This window comes from Dryobates pubescens, chromosome Z (assembly GCF_014839835.1).
Source record: "Dryobates pubescens isolate bDryPub1 chromosome Z, bDryPub1.pri, whole genome shotgun sequence".
NCBI lineage: Eukaryota > Metazoa > Chordata > Aves > Piciformes > Picidae > Dryobates > Dryobates pubescens.
The window spans coordinates 513,875-534,268 of record NC_071657.1 but is presented as its reverse complement, the minus strand read 5'-3'; the positions used below and the strand labels follow the sequence as shown (position 1 = coordinate 534,268).

The window sequence follows — 20,394 nt, the reverse complement described above, 5'->3', positions numbered from 1 at the left end:
CAAACCTTCCCTTCCCCTCTCCCTTTCCCCCCTCCTTTCTCCTCTCCTCTCCCCCCTCCTTCCCTTCTTCCTTCCCTCCTTTCCTTCCTCCCAAATTCCTTCCTTCTGAATTCCTTCCTATCCAGTTTGAAGGACTTTTAGCATGGCAGAGGCAGTTCCTCTCTCCTTGCCAGCAAGCCAGTGCTGTACAGTTGGTTGTTAGATCATAGATCAGTAGATCTCTTGTTTGGAAGAGACCTGCAAGATCTTCCAGTCCAACCCTTAGTGCCCTCAGCTGTAGTGCCCTCAGCACTACAGCTACATAGCTTTCAAATACATCTAGGGTTGGAGATTCCACCACTGCCCTGCCCAAGGGCAGCCTGGTCCAGGCCTCAGCAACCCTTTGGGGGAAGCAATTTTTGCTTGTGTCCAACCTAAACCTGCCCTGGTGCAACCTGAGGTCTTTTCCTCTTGTCCTATCACTTGTGGCTTAAGAGAAGGGACCAACCCCCACCTGCCTCCATCCTCCTTTCAAGGGAGCTGTAGGCAGCTAGAAGGTCTCCCCTCAGCCTCCTTTTCTCCAGGCTCCACAAGACAACTCTGAATACTCCAAATGCAAACAGACCTCCAGCACCTGGTCCCTGACCCCAGCACTTGGGTAGGCTTAGAATCATAGGATGGAGTTGGTTGGGAGAGACCTGCAAGATCTTCCAGCCCAACCCTAAACCCAGCACTGCCAGGGCACCACTGAGCCATGGCCCTCAGCACCACAGCCACACAGCTTGGAAACCCCTCCAGGGATGGGGACTCCACCACTGCCCTGGGCAGCCTGGTCCAGGCCTTGACAACCCTTTGGGAGATGAAATTGTTCCTCCTGTCCAACCTAAACCTCCCCTGGAGCAACTTGAGGCCATTGCCTCTTGTCCTGTTGCTTGTTGCTTGGGAGAAGAGACCAACCCTCACCTGGCTCCAACCTCCTCACAGGGAGATGAAGAGAGCCAGAAGGTCTCCCCCCAGCCTCCTTTTCTCCAGGGTGAACAACCCCCAGACCATGTGGGAGCTGCCTCCAGATCTTCTCTTGCACAACCTCTGCTGTCAGAGGGTTGCTAACCTCCCTGGTAGAGGCAGGGGATGGAGGGAGAGTTCCCATCTTGATTTTGCCACACAGCCTTCTTGTGCTTGCATGGGGAGGAGGTGTGTTGGTCTGGGTGTGATGGCATCCAGTGGGATGCCCAGGGCTACCCAGAGCCAGTGGTGCTTCCGTGGGGAGCCATGCCAGGCAGGGACAGCCTGCTCCTGAAAGCAAAACCCTGGACAAAGGACAATTCAGATGAAAACAACAAAACCTTTTCTGTCTCCAGATTGCCAGCAGAAAATGAGAGCTTTGTGTTTGGGAGGATGCTAAAAATATATCACAGGGTGGAGTATAAAGACAGGAGATGATGTGGCCTTGTTCCAGGAGGTTTGTACTTTGTGCCTCAGGTTGTGGTTGGTGACCTCAAGGTATTTCCTTTGCCTTGGGGGAGCACATTTGCATGCCCTGGACATTTCCAGGGCTGGGTCCAGTCTTGTTCAACATCTTCACCAATGACCTGGCTGAGGAGGCAGAGTGGACTCTCAGCCAGTTTGCTGATGGTACAGAACTGGAAGAGAGTGCAGCAGAGGCTAGGAAGATGCTGAGGGGCCCTGGAGCAGCTCTGGGAGTGAGGAGCAAAGGCTGAGAGCCCCTGGGGCTGTGGAGCCTGGAGCAGAGCAGCCCCAGAGGGGAGCTGAGCAATGCTCAGCAAGAGAGAAAGGCTGGGGGGCAAGAGGCTGGGGCCAGGCTCTGCTCAGTGGTGCCCAGGGACAGGACAAGGGGCAAGGGGCACAAAGTGGCCCCCAGGGGGTTAGATGTGAGCAGGAGGAGAAAGTTGTTTGTGGTGAGGGTGCTGGAGGGCTGGAGCAGGCTGCCCAGAGAGGTTGTGGAGTGTCCTGGTGTGGAGAGCTTGCAGCCCCCCCTGGGCACTGTGGTGCTGGGCAAGCTGCTGGGGGTGCCCTGCTGGAGCAGGGGGGGTTGGGCTGGGTGATCTCCAGAGTCTCCTCCAACCCCACCACGCTGGGACTCTGGGATTTATGACCATTGTCAGGGTTTTCCTTTAAGTGGATACTGGAGCTGTGAAGGTGTGGGGCAAGGAGAAGCAGAGCAAGCGGTGCCGGGCAAGGAGGACGTGATTATCAGTGCAGCATTTGAAACCCAGCTCTGATGTTCTCAGGAAGCCAATCTTTTCTTTAATACAGATTAAAGAGTAGCTGCTGCTCCTGTCAGGAGCAAAGTTGTGCTTCCCAAGCTGGGAAGTGTCCTCCAGGAATGGAGGGAGCTGCTCTCTGCCTGTTGAGCGCTCTGCCTGCCTGCCCAAGGCCCGCGGCGGCCGCAGCGCTCCTCCTCGGCTGTCTCTTCTCCTTCCCATCAGCGTTGTGAATGACAAGACTTTACACACTTGGTGAGCTGCTCTTGGCAGAGCCCTGTAAATAAGTAATTAGGCTGGTTAATAATGGAGGAGGAAGTTTCCCTCACAAAGATTTCAGAGCGCTGCAGAGCTCCGCAGCCGCCCTTGGCCCGCAGCTCATCTCCCACTCCCTCCCCGCTCACAGCTTCCACATTTCTTCTGTGTGAGCTGAGAACAAAGCACTTTGGAGAGGTCCTTAAAACCACCTCCCTTTCCTTCATGCCCCTGGCCCTCTGTCTCCCCTTCCCCCCAAGTTTTGAGGTCTTCAGCTCATCGGACTTGGCTTCTCTAGCTGCCTCCTTGGGCTGTATCCCAGGAGCAGGGACATCTCCACATGCTGCTTGTTTGTCTGGGTGCAGGGGATCTTCTGGTCTGGCTGGGAGATGCTGCATGTTAGTGAGCTCTGGAGGTAGCTCTGCCAGCTGCCTCCCCTTGCCAAGCCATGGTTAGCACCATGGAAGGGTCTTCAGGCTTTCTGGGGGGGGAAGCAAACTGGCTGATGCCATTCCCAGGGTAGAGCTAAGGGCACTGGACCTCAACTAGCCCCAGGTAAACAGAGCAGCAGAAGCAAATCCCAGTGCAGCTGGCAGGGTCCTGGTCCTGCACCAGACCAGGGCAGCACATCCCCTTGTATTAAACTGGGTGTAGCTGGGACCCCAGGGAAGTCCTTTTGGACTCTTAAGCCAACCTCTGTTCTCCTGTGCTTGTTCCTTGTGTCAAACAGCAAAACAAGCCAGGTCCTTCTCTGGCTGTGCCCATCAGAGCACCCAAGTACTGATCTTAATCCTGGCTTTCCAAACTCCTTTACCCTTCTTTCTCAGCCCCAGCTTGGTTTTCCTGCTGTTTGTGGGCTCCAGGGGTAGAACTGCAATGGCTGACACCAGCCATCTACCACCCAAATGTCCAATATGGTCACTAAAGCATTCTCCATGGTCAAGACAGAGGCAAAGACAGCTTCAAACGGGGTTCATCTGGCCTCTGTCTGCCTCCAGGTGAGGTTGTGCCTCAGAAATATTTATCTTTCCACTTCTGCTCATAAAGAGCATCTGGAGAACCAAGCTGGAGCTGGAGGCCCATGCTGGTGAGATCAATCTTGTCCCAGCTGCCCAGGTAAGATGTCCCAGAGCAACCATGTGGGAGCCTTCTTTGCAGGTTGGATCCTGAGAGTCCACAGTGGGTTAGAGATCTGGCAGATCACAGACTGGGCTCAGCTGGAGAAGTGCTGTGAGCATGTGCAATCACTTAATAGGGCCTCCAGATGAAGGCAGAGGATACTTGGTGGGGATCAAGAGCAAAGCTCAGAATGCATAATTCATAGAATCCCAGGCTGACTTGGCTTGGAAGGGAACCTTTAAAGGTCATCTAGCCCAACCCCCCTGCAGTCAGCAGGGACATCCTCAGCTGGAGCATCTTGAGTTGCTGTAAAAGGAACCAGTAGAGTTGTTAGGGGAAGGTCCTGGCCCCTTGCCCCATTTTCTTGGCCTCCTCCTACACCAGTAAGCAAGGAAGAGCTGAGGTGGGAGCCCAGCAGTGGGGCAGGATGCCTGTCATGTCTCATCTTCCATCTGCTGGTGTCCAAAAGAGAAGGAGAGGAAACTCCCAGCAGCTCAGAGGAGCTGAACCTGGCAACCACTTGCAGCACAGCGTGAGCTCACCTCTGCTGCTCTCCTCTTTGCTTGGGACGAGTGTGGAGAGTCCTGGGTGAGCAGCAAGCAGCCCGTGGGAAATAACAGTGCCAGAGTTCCCAGAAGGCTCCAAACCTCCAGTAATTGCCTGACACTGGGTAAATTGGGTTTGGAGTGTGAGTCAGCAGCACAATGGAAATGGTCTGCTCAGCACAACTCGGTGTAATTAACTGGGGAGTCTGTCTGGGGGTGCTTAAGCAACCTGGTTAAAGGAAGGTTTCTAGTAGATGCCACTTGCTGCTTCCATTCTCCTGCCTGGGCTGGATAAACACCCAGCAGTGAGAGACCTCCAGCCCCCTCCCATGCCCTCCCCAGGGTGCTGGGGTGGCCTTGGGTTTGGCAGAGCCACAGGAGAGCACAAGAAGTTGGGCTAGCTCAAAGCTCACAGGAGCGCCACATGGCTCCGACAGCTCAAGTCTGGTTAGCAGAGCTTTGGGGAGCTCCCCATCACCTGCAGCAGGGACAGCAGGGAAGAGCATCCCTGACTCTCACACCCAATGGCTCTGTGCCCAGGTGGAGCTGGGTGCCAAGTGGTGTCCCTCAGGGGTCTGTGCTGGGACCAGTGCTGTCCAATCTCTTCATCAGTCTATAGACAGTGAGGTTGAGGCACCCTCAGCAGGTCTGCAGGTGACACCAAGCTGAGTGGGGCAGGGGAGAAGACCGAGGGACAGGATCCATCCCCAGGGACCTGGGCAGGCTGGAGGGGTGAGCTGAGGAGAGCCTCAGGAGCTTCAGTCAGGCAAAGTGCAAGGTCCTGCAAGGGCAACCCTGGACATCAGTCCAGGCTGGGGGTGATGAGCTTGAGAGCAGCCCTGAGGAGAAGGCCTTGGGGGTGATGAGCTTGAGAGCAGCCCTGAGGAGAAGGGCTTGGGGGTGATGAGCTTGAGAGCAGCCCTGAGGAGAAGGGCTTGGGGGTGATGAGCTTGAGAGCAGCCCTGAGGAGAAGGGCTTGGGGGTGATGAGCTTGAGAGCAGCCCTGAGGAGAAGGGTTTGGGGGTGATGAGCTTGAGAGCAGCCCTGAGGAGAAGGGCTTGGGGGTGATGAGCTTGAGAGCAGCCATGAGGAGAAGGACTTGGGGGTGATGAGCTTGAGAGCAGCCCTGAGGAGAAGGGCTTGGGGGTGATGAGCTTGAGAGCAGCCATGAGGAGAAGGGCTTGGGGGTGATGAGCTTGAGAGCAGCCCTGAGGAGAAGGGCTTGGGGGTGCTGGGGGGGAAGGAGCTGGGCAGGAGCCAGCAATGGGCACTGGCAGCACAGGAGGCCAAGGGCAGCCTGGGCTGCATCCAAAGCAGTGTGGCCAGAGCTGGAGAGAGGATCCTGGCCCTCTGCTCTGCTCTGGGCAGACCTCACCTGGAGTGTTTTGTCCAGCTAGGGGGTCCCAGACAAAAGAGGGACATGGACCTGCTGGAGCAGGTGCAGAGGAGGCCACAAAGATGATCAGGGGTCTGGAGAACCTCTGCTGTGGGGAGAGGCTGAGTTGGAGTTGTTCAGCCTGGAGAAGAGAAGGCTCCAGGGAGACCCTAGAGCTGCATTTCAGTATCTGCAGGGGACCTACAGGCAGGCTGGGGAGGAGCTGTTCAGGGGGGCTGTGGGGATGGGAGCAGGGACAGTGGTTTGCAACTGGAGCAGGGCAGTTTTAGGCTGGACATCAGGAGGAAGTTCTTCACAATGAGAATGGTGAAACACTGGAAGAGGTTGCCCAGGGAGGTGGTTGAGAACCTGTGCCTGGAGACATTCAAGATGAGGCTCAGTGTGGCCCTGGGCAGCCTGCTCTAGCTGAAGGTGTCCCTGCTGTCTGCAGGGGGGTTGGACAAAATGGCCTTGGAGGGTCCCTTCCAGCCCAGTGAGTCTCTTGCTGAGCAGCTGCAGCAACTTCTCCACCCTCTGCTGCCAGCACATATCCAAAAGCAAGAGAAAGCAGGGAAGCTGCCTGTCCTCACAAGCCTCTGACCCAGGGCTAGCAGGTATCCTGGTGGCTTTTCCCATGGGAGCAGTGTTTGCTCCCAGAGGCTTGGCTGCTCAGCCAGGACTTGGCTGCCAGCCTGGGGAAAGGTTTCCCTGTCCAAGGCACGTTGCAGAGCTCCTCATTCTCTCCTGGGGTACCTTCAGCACATGGTGTTTATTCTGTCTGTAGCTGGTGGTGGCTCCTTCCAGGAGCTAAGGCCTCCTAGGAATTACACAAATAGAGGAGAATGGGGGAGAATTGGGTTCCTGAGAGCCACCATTCAAGGCTTCCAGCCTTGCATTAGCAGCTTCTCTGTGTGTGAAGCCCTTTCAGCTGCCAGGTACCTTCCTGTCAGCAGTTCTGAAAGGAGGAGAACCACGAAGCCTTTGTGTCTTTTACTGCCCTATAATTTGGATCACAGTTTGGGGACTGGCCCAAGGCTGACAAGGTGTTTCATTCCTGGTGGTCATCTCTAGCTTCCTCTGGAGCCATGCCACGAGCCTTGAGATGACCTGGATTTGGTTTTACCACAGGAAAGTGAATTGCTGTGCCCAGGATTGGTGTTGGGTGGAGGGTGTCCCTCTGGCTTTTTCTTCTGCTTTTCCTGTTTCTCTGCCTTCCTCTGAGGCTTTGTTCTGGGCAGATGTGTGATGTGATGGTGCCCAGCTGATCTAACAGCAGTTTGGGGTTAAGGTCACTACCAGTTCCTGGCTAGGAGCTCTGCCACTGTAGGTGTAAGTGGCCATGGCTGCTCTGAACCATGCGTCTGTGATGGATGGAGGCCCTTTCCCAGCCCCCATCTTTGAGCCTACCCTTGCCCAGGGGGCGAGGGCTTGGGGTCAGCTCCATGTATGTGAGTCTGGAAACCTCCTGCAGACCCCACAGAGAACACCAGGCTGGGCAGGGCAGTCCCTGCCAGGTGCCAGGCACCCCCCTGAGGGCATGAAGCCCATGGTCTCCACCACCCTCTGGCAGCTGGTCTGCCCTTGCAGACTGACAGAAGTGTTGTGCCACAAATGAGGGTCACTCCTCTGGCTGTGGGTCAGCTGGGTGCTGCTTATAGTGCCCTGAAAGTCATTACTTTCTCACTCCAAGAAGGACATTGAGGTGCTGGAGTGTGTCTAGAGGAGAGCAGAGAAGGTGGTGAAGGGTCTGGAGAGCAGGGCTGGTGAGGAGCAGCTGAGGGAGCTGGGGGTGTTCAGCCTGGAGAAAAGGAGGCTGAGGGCAGACCTCACTGCTCTCTGCAGCTCCCTGAGAGGAGGCTGCAGTGAGGTGGGGGTTGGGCTCTTCTTCTAGTCTCAGGTGATAGAAAGCCCCAGGGATCAGAGCTGGGCCCCATCCTCTTTAACATCTTCATTGATGATCTGGATGAGGGCATTGAGTCCATCATCAGTAAATTTGCAGATGACAGCAAGCTAGGGGCAGGAGTTGATCTGCTGGAGGGTAGAGAGGCTCTGCAGAGGGACCTGGACAGGCTGGGCAGATGGGCAGAGGCCAAGGGCAGGAGATTGAACACATCCAAGTGCCAGGTGCTGCACATTGGCCACAGCAACCCCAGGCAGAGCTACAGGCTGGGGTCAGAGTGGCTGAGAGCAGCCAGGCAGAGAGGGACCTGGTGGTGCTGGATGACAGTAGGCTGAATATGAGCCAGCAGTGTGCCCAGGGGGCCAAGAAGTCCAAGGGCATCCTGGCCTGCATCAGGAACAGTGTGGCCAGCAGGAGCAGGGAGGTCATTGTGCCCTGTGCTCAGCACTGGTTAGGCCACACCTTGAGTCCTGTGTCCAGTTCTGGGCTCCTCAGGTTAGGAAAGAGGTTGAGCTGCTGGAAGGTGTCCAGAGAAGGGCAACAAAGCTGGGGAGGGGTCTGGAGCACAGCCCTGGGAGGAGAGGCTGAGGGAGCTGGGGTTGCTTAGCCTGCAGAAGAGGAGGCTCAGGGGAGACCTTCTTGCTCTCTGCAACTCCCTGAAGGGAGGTTGTAGCCAGGTGGGGGTTGGGCTCTTCTCCCAGGCAGCCAGCACCAGAACAAGAGGACACAGTCTCAAGCTGTGCCAGGGGAGGTTCAGGCTGGAGGTTAGGAAGAAGTTCTCCCCAGACAGAGAGATTGGCCATTGGGATGTGCTGCCTGGGGAGGTGGTGGAGTCCCCATCCCTGGAGGTGTTCAGGAGGAGCTTTGATGGGGTGCTTGGTGCCATGGGTTAGTTGATTAGGTGGTGTTGGGTGATAGGTTGGAATTGATGATCTTGAAGGTCTCTTCCAACCTGGTTAATTCTATTCTATTCTATTCTATTCTATTCTATTCTATTCTATTCTATTCTATTCTATTCTATTCTATTCTATTCTATTACATATACATAGAATACATAGAATAAACCAGGTTGGAAGAGACCTTCAAGATCATCGCGTCCAACCCATCAACCAATCCAACTCCGCCCAAGCAACTAACCCACGGCACCAAGCACCCCGTCAAGTCTTCTCCTAAAAACCTCCAGTGATGGTGACTCCACCACCTCCCCAGGCAGCCCATTCCAATGGCCAATCTCTCTGCTCTGCTCTGCTCTCCTCTGCTCTGCTCTGCTCTGCTCTGCTCTGCTCTGCCTGAAATTGTGCCAGGGGAGGGTTAGGAAAGATTTCTTCACTGCAAGAGTGGTCAGGGATTGGAGCAAGCTGCCCAGGGAGGTGGTGGAGTCCCCATCCCTGGAGGCATTCAAGAAACCTGTGGCCATGGCACCTGGGGACTTGGTTTGGTGGCCACGGTGGGGTGGGGATAAAGGTTGGATTCCATGACCTTGGAGGGCTTTTCCAAGCCAAAGAGTTCTCTGCTTTTGTGATTCTCTGGCTTGGACAGCAGGGAGGAGGCAGCCCCCAAATCCCTGTTGGGTTTACCTGGCCCAGCCAGCTCGCTGCCTGGTGCATAGTCCTGCCTCTAATGACAGAATGCCTCTGACTGGCTTTGCTGGCAGACAGAAGATCAATAGTGTGACTCGATTCTCCTGCCAGGCTGCTTCTCTGGGCACACAGGGAGCTGGAAGTGAGCTGTGGAGCTGTTGGTCACATCCAAGAGAGTGCTGAGGAATGAGATTAACCTTCATTAACGAGGCGCTCGGCTCCGCGCCGCTGCCGCCGCTGTCTGCTGGCTGGCAGGGAGGGCTTAGGGATGCCTGGATAAATACAGCCTGGAGGGAGAGGATCATAGACTCACAGAGCTGTCAGGGTTGGAAGGGACCTCAAGGCTCAGCCAGTCCCAGCCCCCTGCCATGGCCAGGGACACCTCACACCACAGCAGGTTGCTCACAGCCACCTCCAGCCTGGCTGCAAACACCTTCAGGCAGGAGGCTTCCACCACCTCCCTGGGCAGCCTGTGCCAGGCTCTCACCACCCCCCTGGGCAACAACTTCTTCCTCACAGCCAATCTCAATCTCCCCACTTCTAGTTCTGCTCCATCCCCCCCAGCCCTATCCCTCCCTGACACCCTCAAAAGTCCCTCCCCAGCTTTCTTGCAGCCCCCTGCAGATCCTGGAAGGCCACAATGAGGTCTCCTGGGAGCCTTCTCCTCTCCAGCCTGCACAACCCCAACTCCCTCAGGCTGTGCTCACAGCAGAGCAGCTCCAGCCCTCTGCTCACCCTCATGGCCCTTCTCTGGACACCTCCCAGCACCTCCAGATCCTCCCTGTAAAAGGGGCTCCAGAGGATCTCCAGAGCTCCCTTCCACCCCCCAGCACTCTGTGGCTCTGTGACTGCCCTGCCTCAGCCATCTCAGGTGGGATGCTTCAGGTGGGCTTGTGAAGGACCCCACCCATGGTGTTGCTTGAGGGGAGTCACAGATGTTGAGGCTTGTAGAGCCAGCATCCCTCTCCTTCCCTCACCCAGGGTGGAGGGCACCAGGGGGTCACCACTCTGTGCTTTGGGCTGGGAACAGTTTCTGCTCAGCCTGGCAGCCTCAGGGTGTTGTGCCAGGAGGGCAAATTGTTTAGGCTAAGTCTTTCACACTGGAATGAGGTGACCCAGGCTGGAAGTGGTAGAGGGAGACATGGGGCTCTGGGGTCTGCACACCCTGTGTGTGTGCAGATCACAGCCTCACAGCCTGCTTTGGGTTGGAAGGGACTTTTTAAGGTCATTTACTCCACCCCCCCTGCAACATCTGCAACCAGAGCAGGCTGACTTCAGCCCCAGACAGCCTCACCTGGAGTGCTGCCAGGCATGGGGCACCTCACACCTCACTGGGCAGCCTGGGACAGGCTCTCACCACCCTCATTCATCCTCAGGGTAGATGATAGTTTCTTTCCATCTAGTCTGAATCTGCCCTCGTTGGGTGGATGGAGACATCTCAGCTGAAGCTCAGACACATCTGAGGGGTTGCTCCTTCTGCAGAAGGAGAATCAAAAGACAAGCCCTCACAGGGGACCCAGGGTGGGAAAAGTGGCTTGGGGACATCCTTACACCTGTTTCATGGCAAGGTGGTGAGGACATGTTCCTTGGGGCAAAGAGTGGTGGCTAAGGCCAGGAAGCATCAGTGCCAGAGGGGCTGGGTGGGAGCTGTGACGCTGCGGTGACGTGGCTCATTCCCAGACCCAGTTTAGCTTCTGGGCCACATCTCACTGCCTGTTTTCTGCCTGTTTAGGAGGCCATGAGCTGGAACAGATGCAGCTGATTCTGGAGACAATCCCTGTTGTCCACCAGGAAGACAAAGAGGAGCTCCTCAAGGTGATGCCCATGTTCATCAACAGCACGTGGGAAGTGAGGAAGCCGCTGCGCAAGCTGCTGCCCGAGGTGGACAGTGAAGGTACCTTAGTGCCCCCTGGCTTGGGCAGTGCCCTTCTCCTTGGGACTCCCAGGTTTTGAAGTCCTGGAAGAGGTTTTCAGGTCTGTTTTTCTCCAGGGGTTTCACAGGAATGGTCCTCTTAAGGCCAAGGGGGTGAATGCTGGGGGATCACATTGAGGTATCTTGGGGTTTGCAGTGCGTGGTCCCACCTGTAGCATACACATCCCTAACAGCATCCCTGCAGGGAAGCTCCCTCTGGGCTCATGGTGCAGCTCCTTTCTTGCAGGTAGTTCATGAGGATGGGAGAGTCTTCCAGGACTGTTCCAGGACATTGTCAAGGTGCCTCCCTGCCTTTCTGGGCCAAGCCCTCTTCACTTTATTGCTATGCTCTGCATGAGCACGGTTCTGCAGTACAAGAAAGCATCTCCTTTTGCCTCGCAAACACCTGGACTGTGAGATGGTGGCCACAGGCAGAAGCATTGCCCAAGTGCTCTCTGAGCCTTGGACATCTCTCATCTTGGGCTGTTGCAGCCTGCAATGATCAAAAACCCACTTCAGCTACTTGCTTATTGTATCTGGAGCTTAAAACAAATCAGCAGTGTGTTGTGAGGGGGCTGCAAACCAGAGGCTTTGGACCTGGACTTCAGCCTGGAGAACCTTTCTAGGCAGTGAGAGGAGGGCTGCAAAGCTGCTGAGGGGCCTGGAGCAGCTCTGGGAGTGAGGAGCAAAGGCTGAGAGCCCCTGGGGCTGTGGAGCCTGGGGAAGAGCAGCCCCAGAGGGGAGCTGAGCAATGCTCAGCAAGAGATAAAGGCTGGGGGGCAAGAGGCTGGGGCCAGGCTCTGCTCAGTGGTGCCCAGGGACAGGGCAAGGAGCAAGGGGCACAAACTGCAACCCAGAAGGTTGGATCCGAGCAGGAGGCGAAAGTTGTTTGTGGTGAGGGTGCTGGAGGGCTGGAGCAGGCTGCCCAGAGAGGTTGTGGAGTGTCCTGGTGTGGAGAGCTTCCAACCCCCCCTGGGCACTGTGCTGCTGGGCAAGCTGCTGGGGGTGCCCTGCTGAAGCAGGGGGGGTTGGGCTGGGTGAGCTCCAGAGGTCCCTTCCACCCCCTACCATGCTGGGATTGTAGTGATTGGTAGAAGATGGTCTCATTCAGCACGAAGTGGTGAGGGATCTTCACACCTCACAACATCCCCCTCTGCAAACCACAGAGCTTTTGGGCCTGCACTGCTGCCTGGAGCAGCCCTGTGGGCAGAGAGAGCTGAGCAGGGCGGCAGCCAGAGCCCAGCAGAGTGAAGCTGGGCACATCAGCTCTCCTGAACTCCTGCCAAGGCTGAAACACCACCAACATGCCCACCTGCTTCTGGGGGCAGACATCAGGAACCAAGCCTGGGTCCTGTCCAGTGGTGTAGCTCCTGCTTGTAAGGCGTCTGCCAGGCAACGTGCGCAGCCCTGGGCTGCCCGGGGACGGCGTCAGCCCCTGGCAGGCAGGGATGGATTTATTATATCCCCGTTGCTACTGCTGGAAGAAAGGTCACCTGCTCCACTTCTATAATTCATGGACATTTTCCTGCCTCCCTGACCCAGCAGATATGACTTGTAATAAATTGTTCCACCAGGCTTATGGCTGGCAGTCAGCGACCTTACAAAGCTATCGATTCCTTCCTGCTTAATTAGTCCAGGCAGCGAAATGATCTCGTGGGGGGAACAATCACATGCTGGTTAATGTTTAAGCACTGAGCTAAGAGGCATGGTCCCAGCCTGTCTGGTTTTTGCCCCTGCAGAAGCTGTCCCCTTCAGACAGCTCCATCTGTAAGGGGAACGTTTCTGAAGGTCCAGTGCAGCAGTTGTGAACCTTTGTGCGCCTTCTGCACAGCTGGAAGACAGGGAGAGTCCTGCTCCACAGAACCCCAGCATGCTGGAAGGGACCTCTGGGCATCATCCAGTCCAAGCCCCCCTGCTCCAGCAGGGCACCCCCAGCAGCTTGCCCAGCAGCAGAGTGCCCAGGGTGGGTTGGAAGCTCTCCACACCAGGACACTCCACAACCTCTCTGGGCAGCCTGCTCCAGCCCTCCAGCACCCTCACCACAAACAACTTTCTCCTCCTGCTCAGATCCAACCTTCTGGGTTGCAGTTTGTGCCCCTTGCCCTGTCCCTGGGCACCACTGAGCAGAGCCTGGCCCCAGCCTCTTGCCCCCCAGCCTTTCTCTGTTGCTGAGCATTGCTCAGCTCCCCTCTGGGGCTGCTCTGCTCCAGGCTCAACAGCCCCAGGGGCTCTCAGCCTTTGCTCCTCACAGAGATGCTCCAGGGCCCTCACCATCTTCAGTGCCTCTGCTGCACTCTCTCCAGCAGTTCCCTGTCCCTCTTGAAGTGTGGAGCCCAGAACTGGACACAGTGCTCCAGATGTGGCCTCTCCAGGGCAGGAGAACCTCTCTCAACTCTTTGTTGAACTCTTTGGGTCTCTTCTATGCACCAAGAATCAACTGCATAAGGAACATCTGTAAATGACAGGACTTGACCTTTGCACACAGCCTCAGTCACAGGGAACCATTAAGGAAATCAGAGCAAACCCTCTGTGTTTTAATTGCAGTCACTTCAGTTGCTCTTAATTAATTTCCTCCTTCATCACCTCCGATGCAGTTTCATCTTCCACAGCCTCATTAAGATGGTTTCAAGCACTCAGATTCCTGGAATCCCAGCGTGGTGGGGAGGGGTTGGGAGGGACCTCTGGAGATCATCAGCTGTCTGAAGCACAGTGCTGCTTGTCCAGTGCAGCTGAGAGCATGGGAACAGATCCCAACCCTCATCCTGGAGGCACAAGCTTAGTGCTGGATGGAGCAAGGACAGAGGTGCCCGTTTCAGACACACCCAGGATGTTATCTGTTCATCCCTTCCACATTTACAGGGGTTTGCTAGGGGGGATTACAGAATCAACTAGGTTGGAAGAGACCTCCAAGATCACCAAGTCCAACCCATCACCCAACCCTAACTGATCAACCAGACCATGGCACTGAGTGCCTCATCCAGGCTCTTCCTAAACACCTCCAGGGATGCTGACCCCACCACCTCCCTGGGCAGCACATCCCAGGGGGTAATCTCTCTGTCTGGGAAGAATTTCTTCCTAATCTCCAGCCTAAACCTCCCCTGGCACAGCTTGAGGCTGTGTCCTCTTGTTCTGCTGCTGCTTGCCTGGGAGAAGAGACCAACCCCCACCTGGCTACAACCTCCCTTCAGGGAGTTGCAGAGAGCAAGAAGGTCTCCCCTGAGCCTCCTCTTCTGCAGGCTAAGCAACCCCAGCTCCCTCAGCCTCTCCTCACAGGGCTGTGCTGCAGACCCCTCTCCAGCCCTGTGCTGCAGACCCCTCCCCAGCCCTGTGCTGCAGACCCCTCCCCAGCCCTGTGCTGCAGACCCCTCCCCAGCCTCATAGCCCTTCCCTGGATGCGTGAGGCTCATCCTGGAAGAGCAGTGCTTTTGAGGGATCCCTGAGCTCGTCTCTCTCTCTCTGCCTGCTTCACAGCTATTGATTTCCTGGAGAAGATCCTGACCTTCAACCCCCTGGACCGACTGACAGCTGAGATGGGGCTGCAGCACCCCTACATGAGCCCCTACTCCTGCCCCGAGGACGAGCCGGTGTCGCAGCATCCCTTCCGCATCGAGGATGAGATCGATGATGTTCTGCTGATGGAAGCCAACCAGAGCCAGATGTCCAACTGGGACAGGTTGGGCACCTTGTTCAGCTTCAGCAGTCCTGTGGCCTTCCAGGATCTGCAGGGGGCTACAGGAAAGCTGGGGAGGGACTTTTGAGGGTGTCAGGGAGGGATAGGACTGCGGGGGACACAGAGCAAAACTAGATGTGGGGAGATTTGGATTGGCTGTGAGGAAGAAGTTGTTCCCCAGGAGGGTGGTGAGAGCCTGGCACAGGCTGCCCAGGGAGGTGGTGGAAGCCTCCTGCCTGGAGGTGTTTGCAGCCAGGCTGGAGGTGGCTGTGAGCAACCTGCTGTGGTGTGAGGTGTCCCTGCCCATGGCAGGGGGGTTGGGGCTGGCTGAGCCTCGAGGTCCCTTCCATCCCTGACAGCTCTGTGAGTCTTTGATTCAACAAGGCCAAATGCCAGGTCCTGCACTTGGGTCACAACAACCCTAAGCAATGCTACAGGCCATTGCTTGTTCCTTGGGAGAAGAGACCACCTCCCACCTGGCTTCAGCCCCCTGCCAGAGCAGCACCACAGAACCCAGCACAGGGCACACAGAACACATCCAGACAGGGCTGGGAAGGCTCCAGAGAAGGAGACTCCACAACCTCTCTGGGCAGCCTGCTCCAGGCCTCTGGCAGCCTCCCAGGGCAGAAGTTCCTCCTCAGCTTGAGCTGCAACCTCCTGGGCTGCACTTTCCATCCCTTGCCCCTTGGCCTAGCCCAGGGTGCAGCTGAGCAGAGCCTGGCCCTGGCCCCTGCCTCCTGCCCCCCAGCCCTCAGCTCTTGAGAGACATTGCTCAGATCCCTCTCAGCCTTCTCCTCTGCAGCCTGAACAGCCCCAGGGCTCTCAGCCTCTCCTCCCCAGGCAGTCTCCAGTGCCTTCAGCATCCTTGCAGCCCTGCCTTGGACTCTCTGCAGCAGATCCCTGTCCCTCCTGAGCTGGGGAGCCCAGAGCTGGATGCAATATTGCAGGTGAGGTCTCTCCAGGGCAGAGTAGAGGAGGAGGAGAACCTCCCTGGATCTGCTGGCCACACTCTTCTGAATGCAGCCCAGGACCCCCTTGGCCTTCTTGTCCCCCAGGGCACATTGCTGTCCCATGCAGACCTTGCTGCCCCCCAGCACTCCCAGGCCCTGCTCCTTGGGGCTGCTCTCCAGCAGATCCCCTCCCAGCCTCATTCTGTGGTTGTGTATCAGCAAGACAAAGGTAAAAATAGCCTCTGTGTTTCTGATGAAGCCATGGTGTCTCCTGCCACAGGTATCACATCAGCCTGTCCTCTGATTTGGAGTGGAGGCACGATAAATACCACGACATGGACGAGGTGCAGCGGGACCCCCGGGCAGGGTCTGAATCCATCGCTGAGGAAGCACAGGTTGACCCCAGGAAATACTCCCAGAGCAGCTCAGAGAGGTTCCTGGAGCTGTCCCACTCCTCCATGGACCGAGTCTTTGATGCTGACTGTGGGAAATCCTGTGATTACAAAGTGGGGTCCCCCTCCTACTTGGACAAACTGCTGTGGAGGGACAACAAGCCCCACCACTACTCCGAGCCCAAGCTGATCTTGGATTTGTCCCACTGGAAAAGAGCAACCATAGCACCCACAGCTGAGCTGTCTCTGGAAGAGGAACCATCCAACCTCTTCCTGGAGATTGCTCAGTGGGTGAAGAGCACCCAGGTGGGCCTGGAGTGCCCCAACCCCCTTCCAGGGGAGATCCAGGAAGGGAACCTGCCGTCTCCTCCTCACCACCTCCACAAAGAGCCCCCAGAGGTGAGCAGCGAGGCAGACCCCGAGTTTAACCTGGATGTCTTCATCTCCAGGGCGCTGAAACTTTGCACAAAGCCTGAGGATCTTCCAGAGAAGCAGCTCAGTGACATCAACGGGGCCTGCATCTCCGAGCACCCCGGGGAGATGGTGCAGGCAGAGGTGTACCAGAAGGAGCGGTGGTGAGGCACCCACCAGCTCTGTCTCCTCCTTCCTCTCTGATGGTGTCTGTGGCCATTGCCCCTCCCTCTGGGCTCCAGTGGTTGTCATCTGTCATGGAGCTGTCACTTCTTTTGGTGGGGTCTTTTTTTGAGGGGGGGTGTTCCTTTTTAATGCTGTACCCAATGCCTTTTTTGTGTCCCCCCCCCTCAAAAAGAACAGGCGAGCACAAACCACATGCCACCCCCTCCCACCCCCCCTTTGATGCCTTAGAGATACCTTCAAGGGAATCAAGGGGTGTGTCAAAAAAACAAGACACTGAGCTTCTTACACTGCCTTAACACTCTTGCCTTGCAATCTCTGGGACCTGTTTGAGCCCCCAGTGTCTGAGGGAGAGCTGGCAGGACACGGTGAGTGTGCCAACAGGGGTCACACCGACGTCTTTTCCTTTCCCCTGTTTCTCTTTCCCCCTGTAGCATCTTACAATGATGAGGACAAACCAAACCAAGACAGTGTTTTCCTTCTGCTCAGATGCCCTCTGGGTTTGGTGGGTGCCCAAGAGGCTGAGCTTGGAGCTCCTCTGAGGCACCCCTGTGTGAGTAGAGGCCGGCACAGAGAGGAGCAATGGCAGGTGGGCAGTGATCAGTCAACAGGGAAGGGAACTAGAGGCAGAGTTTGGCCACCAGACAGCAGAGAGCTCCTGGAGAACGTTGATGGGGATGGAATTTCACCTCTGAAGCATGGGCCACGTGGGATCTCATTGTGTTTTTCCTGTTTCCCAACATTTTTGTGAAGCTCATTCTCCTCATTCAGTTCCTCACCCACCGCTGGGGTAGACCTGAGCTCCCCAAGTGCTTTGGGAGGCCCCCACAAGGACACCCTCCAGCCTAACAACCTGGTGCTGCAAGCCCTGCCTTGGGCAGCCCAAGCCAGCAGGCCAGCAAGTCGTGGTGGTGAGGACCAGAGGGGAATTGGGAGTGCAAGGAAGAGGAAGCCTCATGACGAGATGCTGCCCTGGCACCACCAAGCCACACAGACCCAGCCAGGTCACCTCTGCTAATGACAGAGAGGAATGGAAACAGCAACTGCTTGAACCTTCTGGCAAAGCTGCTGTGGAAAAGCCAACCAAGCAACCAACCCAAAGCCCAAGCCAACAGTTCCTGAGAGATTCAGAACTGGCCACTCTTGCTTCCAGCTTCCTGCTGGCCTCTTGTAAATAGGCACAGCCCCGACCTGGCCCTGCCGCAGCTTTCTGTCTTCATCCACACTTCCGAGCACCTTAAATGATGATTCAGCTAATAGGAGTTGGTATGGGGAATAAATGTTCTGTACTGAAACTTCATCAAACCTGGCAGCCTGGGGTTTGTTGTGTGGTTCTGTTGTGTTTCCTTCTTTTTTTTTAAATGGAGGACCTGTAAATAGAGACTTCAGAGCTGATCTCCACCTCCCTCCCCCTCCCTCCTGCCCCTCCGCTGCCCAGCCTGGTGGCACTGCTCCTGTGTTTCCTTTTGTTCTGTTGGTGATGAAGACCTCCTGGAGAAACTGCTGTACTTAACTAACTCCAAGGTCCATATTTAACTTTTCTTGCTCCTAACTATTTATACCCTGTTAACAAGCAATCTACTAAACTTCCTGAGGTGTGAATGGGGAGAGCTCGTGTTCACGCTCAGATGACAGCTAACCAGCAGCATTTACTGTATTAGCCCTGGTCGCTCCCTGCTTGGTGGCTTCAGGCAGAGGTCTGGCTGTAGGAGAGCTTGTGCTAGGCAAAAAAAAACCAGCTTGTTCTTATTGTGAAGATCTCTCCTCAGGCTGGCTGCAAGGTCTTTACTCCAGCTGATGAGCAGCGTAGGTGTGAAGGCTGCCAGCTCTGTGGACGGGATGGGGGTGGATGTCCTGGGGCAGGGGTGGAGAAGGCAGCTGGAAGGCAAAGCTGTTGGAGGAGGCAACTGGAAAGCAAAGCTGTTGGAGGAGGCAACTGGAAAGCAAAGCTGTTGGAAGAGTCATCTGGAAGGTGAAGCCCTTGGAGAAGGCATCTAGAAGGCAAAGCCATCGAAGAGGAACCTGGACGGCAAAGCCTTTGGGCTCTGATCTTTGCTTTGAGTGTTTGGATGTCCCCAGCGTGGTTTAGACAGGGGAATGAGGGAGCCACAAGGGAGGGTTGGTTTCCAGTCTGTTTGCAGATCACTGATATACCTCAACTGAAGCTCAGCACTTTTACTGGTGGTGGAGGAAATCCAGATGCTGAAGGAGTGGCCACCTCTGCAGTGGAGCAGATCCAAACCTGGCCCTGGCAGTCCACTGCTCGCCCAAGGTCCTGCTCAGCTTCGCCCTGCGCCCAGCAGTGCCCAGCAAAGGCTGGGAATGGGATTTGTGGTGCTCCACCATGTGCCCAGAGAGGAGGAGGTGGCAGGAGCCCCATCCCTCCCTGGTGCCACCCTGGGAGGAGGAGGAGGTAACACCCAGCCTCTGATGGGAGATGCACAAAGGCTGCAGCTGGAGGCATCAACTGAAGACTCGGCGTTTGGGAGCCAAGAGGGTTCGAACCTGAAGGGTGAAAGATCCACAAGGCAAGAGCTGGGCTGCAGAAGTCCTCTTCTGACAGATCCAGCAGCTCCTCTTGGCTGCTGCTGGTGAAGGTGGCAGCAATCAGACCACGCCAGCCTTCTCCTCTGGGGGACATCTGTCCCCCAGAAGCCATTTTCCATGGGGATGTCACATCTGGGCTGAGTGTCTCCACTGGAGGCCCACAGGGCTGTTTCTTATGGCCATGCAACTAACAGTTTTGCTTTTGAAAGTTGTCTTCTTCTTATTCTGAGGAGGAGGAGCAGCCCCCCCCCCCCCCCAGGGGTAGTGTAGGGTTAGCTGCATATTGCCACCACCACTCTGGATTTCCCATCTCAGCTCATGAGCAGCTGCTCTTGGATGTTGTTCCAACACCTCAGCATCATGTGCTGGAAAAGGGTGGGAAGGGGATAAAGAGGGGTGGCTTGAAGCTGTCATCTGAGTGTGCTCAGCTGGTTGCAAGCCAGATTGATTTCTTGTCTGCAACAATAAAATGTAAGGCCTGAGTCTTCCTTGCTTGCCCAGCCTGGAGTTATTTTGCTTGTTGTGGGATTTGGGATGTTTATTCCAGGGCTTGTGCCCAGGTTTGTTCTGCAGAGCCATGCTGAGGTGTGACAGGTCCCTGGAGCAGGCTGCCCAGAGAGGCTGTGGAGTCTCCTTGTGTGGAGAGCTTCCAAACCCCTCCTGGGCATGGTGCTGCTGGGCAAGCTGCTGGGGGTGCCCTGCTGGAGGTCCCTTCCAGCTTCCTCCATGCTGAGGTTCACACAATCAGTTTCATGCTGGAAAAGACCTGGAAGAACGATCACAACCACCTGGATCAGAGGAACATTTGCATTCTGGGGTTATCTGGTGCTGGGGGGCTTCTCACTGAGCTTTGCTTTGGTTGCTGCAGTCCCCCTGAGGGCCTGTGGGGGAGGGAATTTAGAGCTCATCACCACCATGGTGACCTCTGCAAGCTGCTTCTTCCCCCTGCTGACTGAAGGATACTTTCAAGGCCAGGTTGGAGGAGGCCTCAAGCCACCTGGGCTGGTGTGAGGTGTCCCTGCCAGTGCCAGGGGTGGTTGGAACTGGAGGACCTTTAAAGACCCTTCCAAGCCAACCCATTCTATGAATCTGTGAGTTCCAGTGCAAGGCTAACCACAGGGCATTTCAAACAAATTCTGCAGCAGCCTTCCAGGACTCAACAGGAGCCTGCAAGAAAGCTGGGGAGGGAGTTGGCACCTGGGCATGTAGTGGTAGGACAAGGGGTAATGGCTTTAGACTAAAAGAGAGTTGCATTGGCTGTGAGGAAGAAGTTGTTGCCCAGGAGGGTGGTGAGAGCCTGGCACAGGCTGCCCAGGGAGGTGGTGGAAGCCTCCTGCCTGGAGGTGTTTGC

At 56.1% G+C, this 20,394-nt stretch overlaps 1 protein-coding gene across 2 annotated transcripts in view; it reads left to right on the top strand.

Moving 5' to 3' along the window:
* MAPK4 (mitogen-activated protein kinase 4) overlaps nt 1-16,609 on the top strand; it is a 78,912-nt gene extending 62,303 nt beyond the window's left edge. For both annotated transcript variants that reach the window (XM_054178831.1, XM_054178832.1), the window contains exons 5-7: nt 10,711-10,872; nt 14,362-14,563; nt 15,791-16,609. In XM_054178831.1, coding sequence (XP_054034806.1) covers nt 10,711-10,872; nt 14,362-14,563; nt 15,791-16,481 — 1,055 coding nt within the window. In that variant the 3' untranslated portion in view covers nt 16,482-16,609. The remainder of the gene's footprint in view (nt 1-10,710; nt 10,873-14,361; nt 14,564-15,790) is intronic.
* The last annotated feature ends 3,785 nt before the right edge of the window (nt 16,610-20,394 follow it).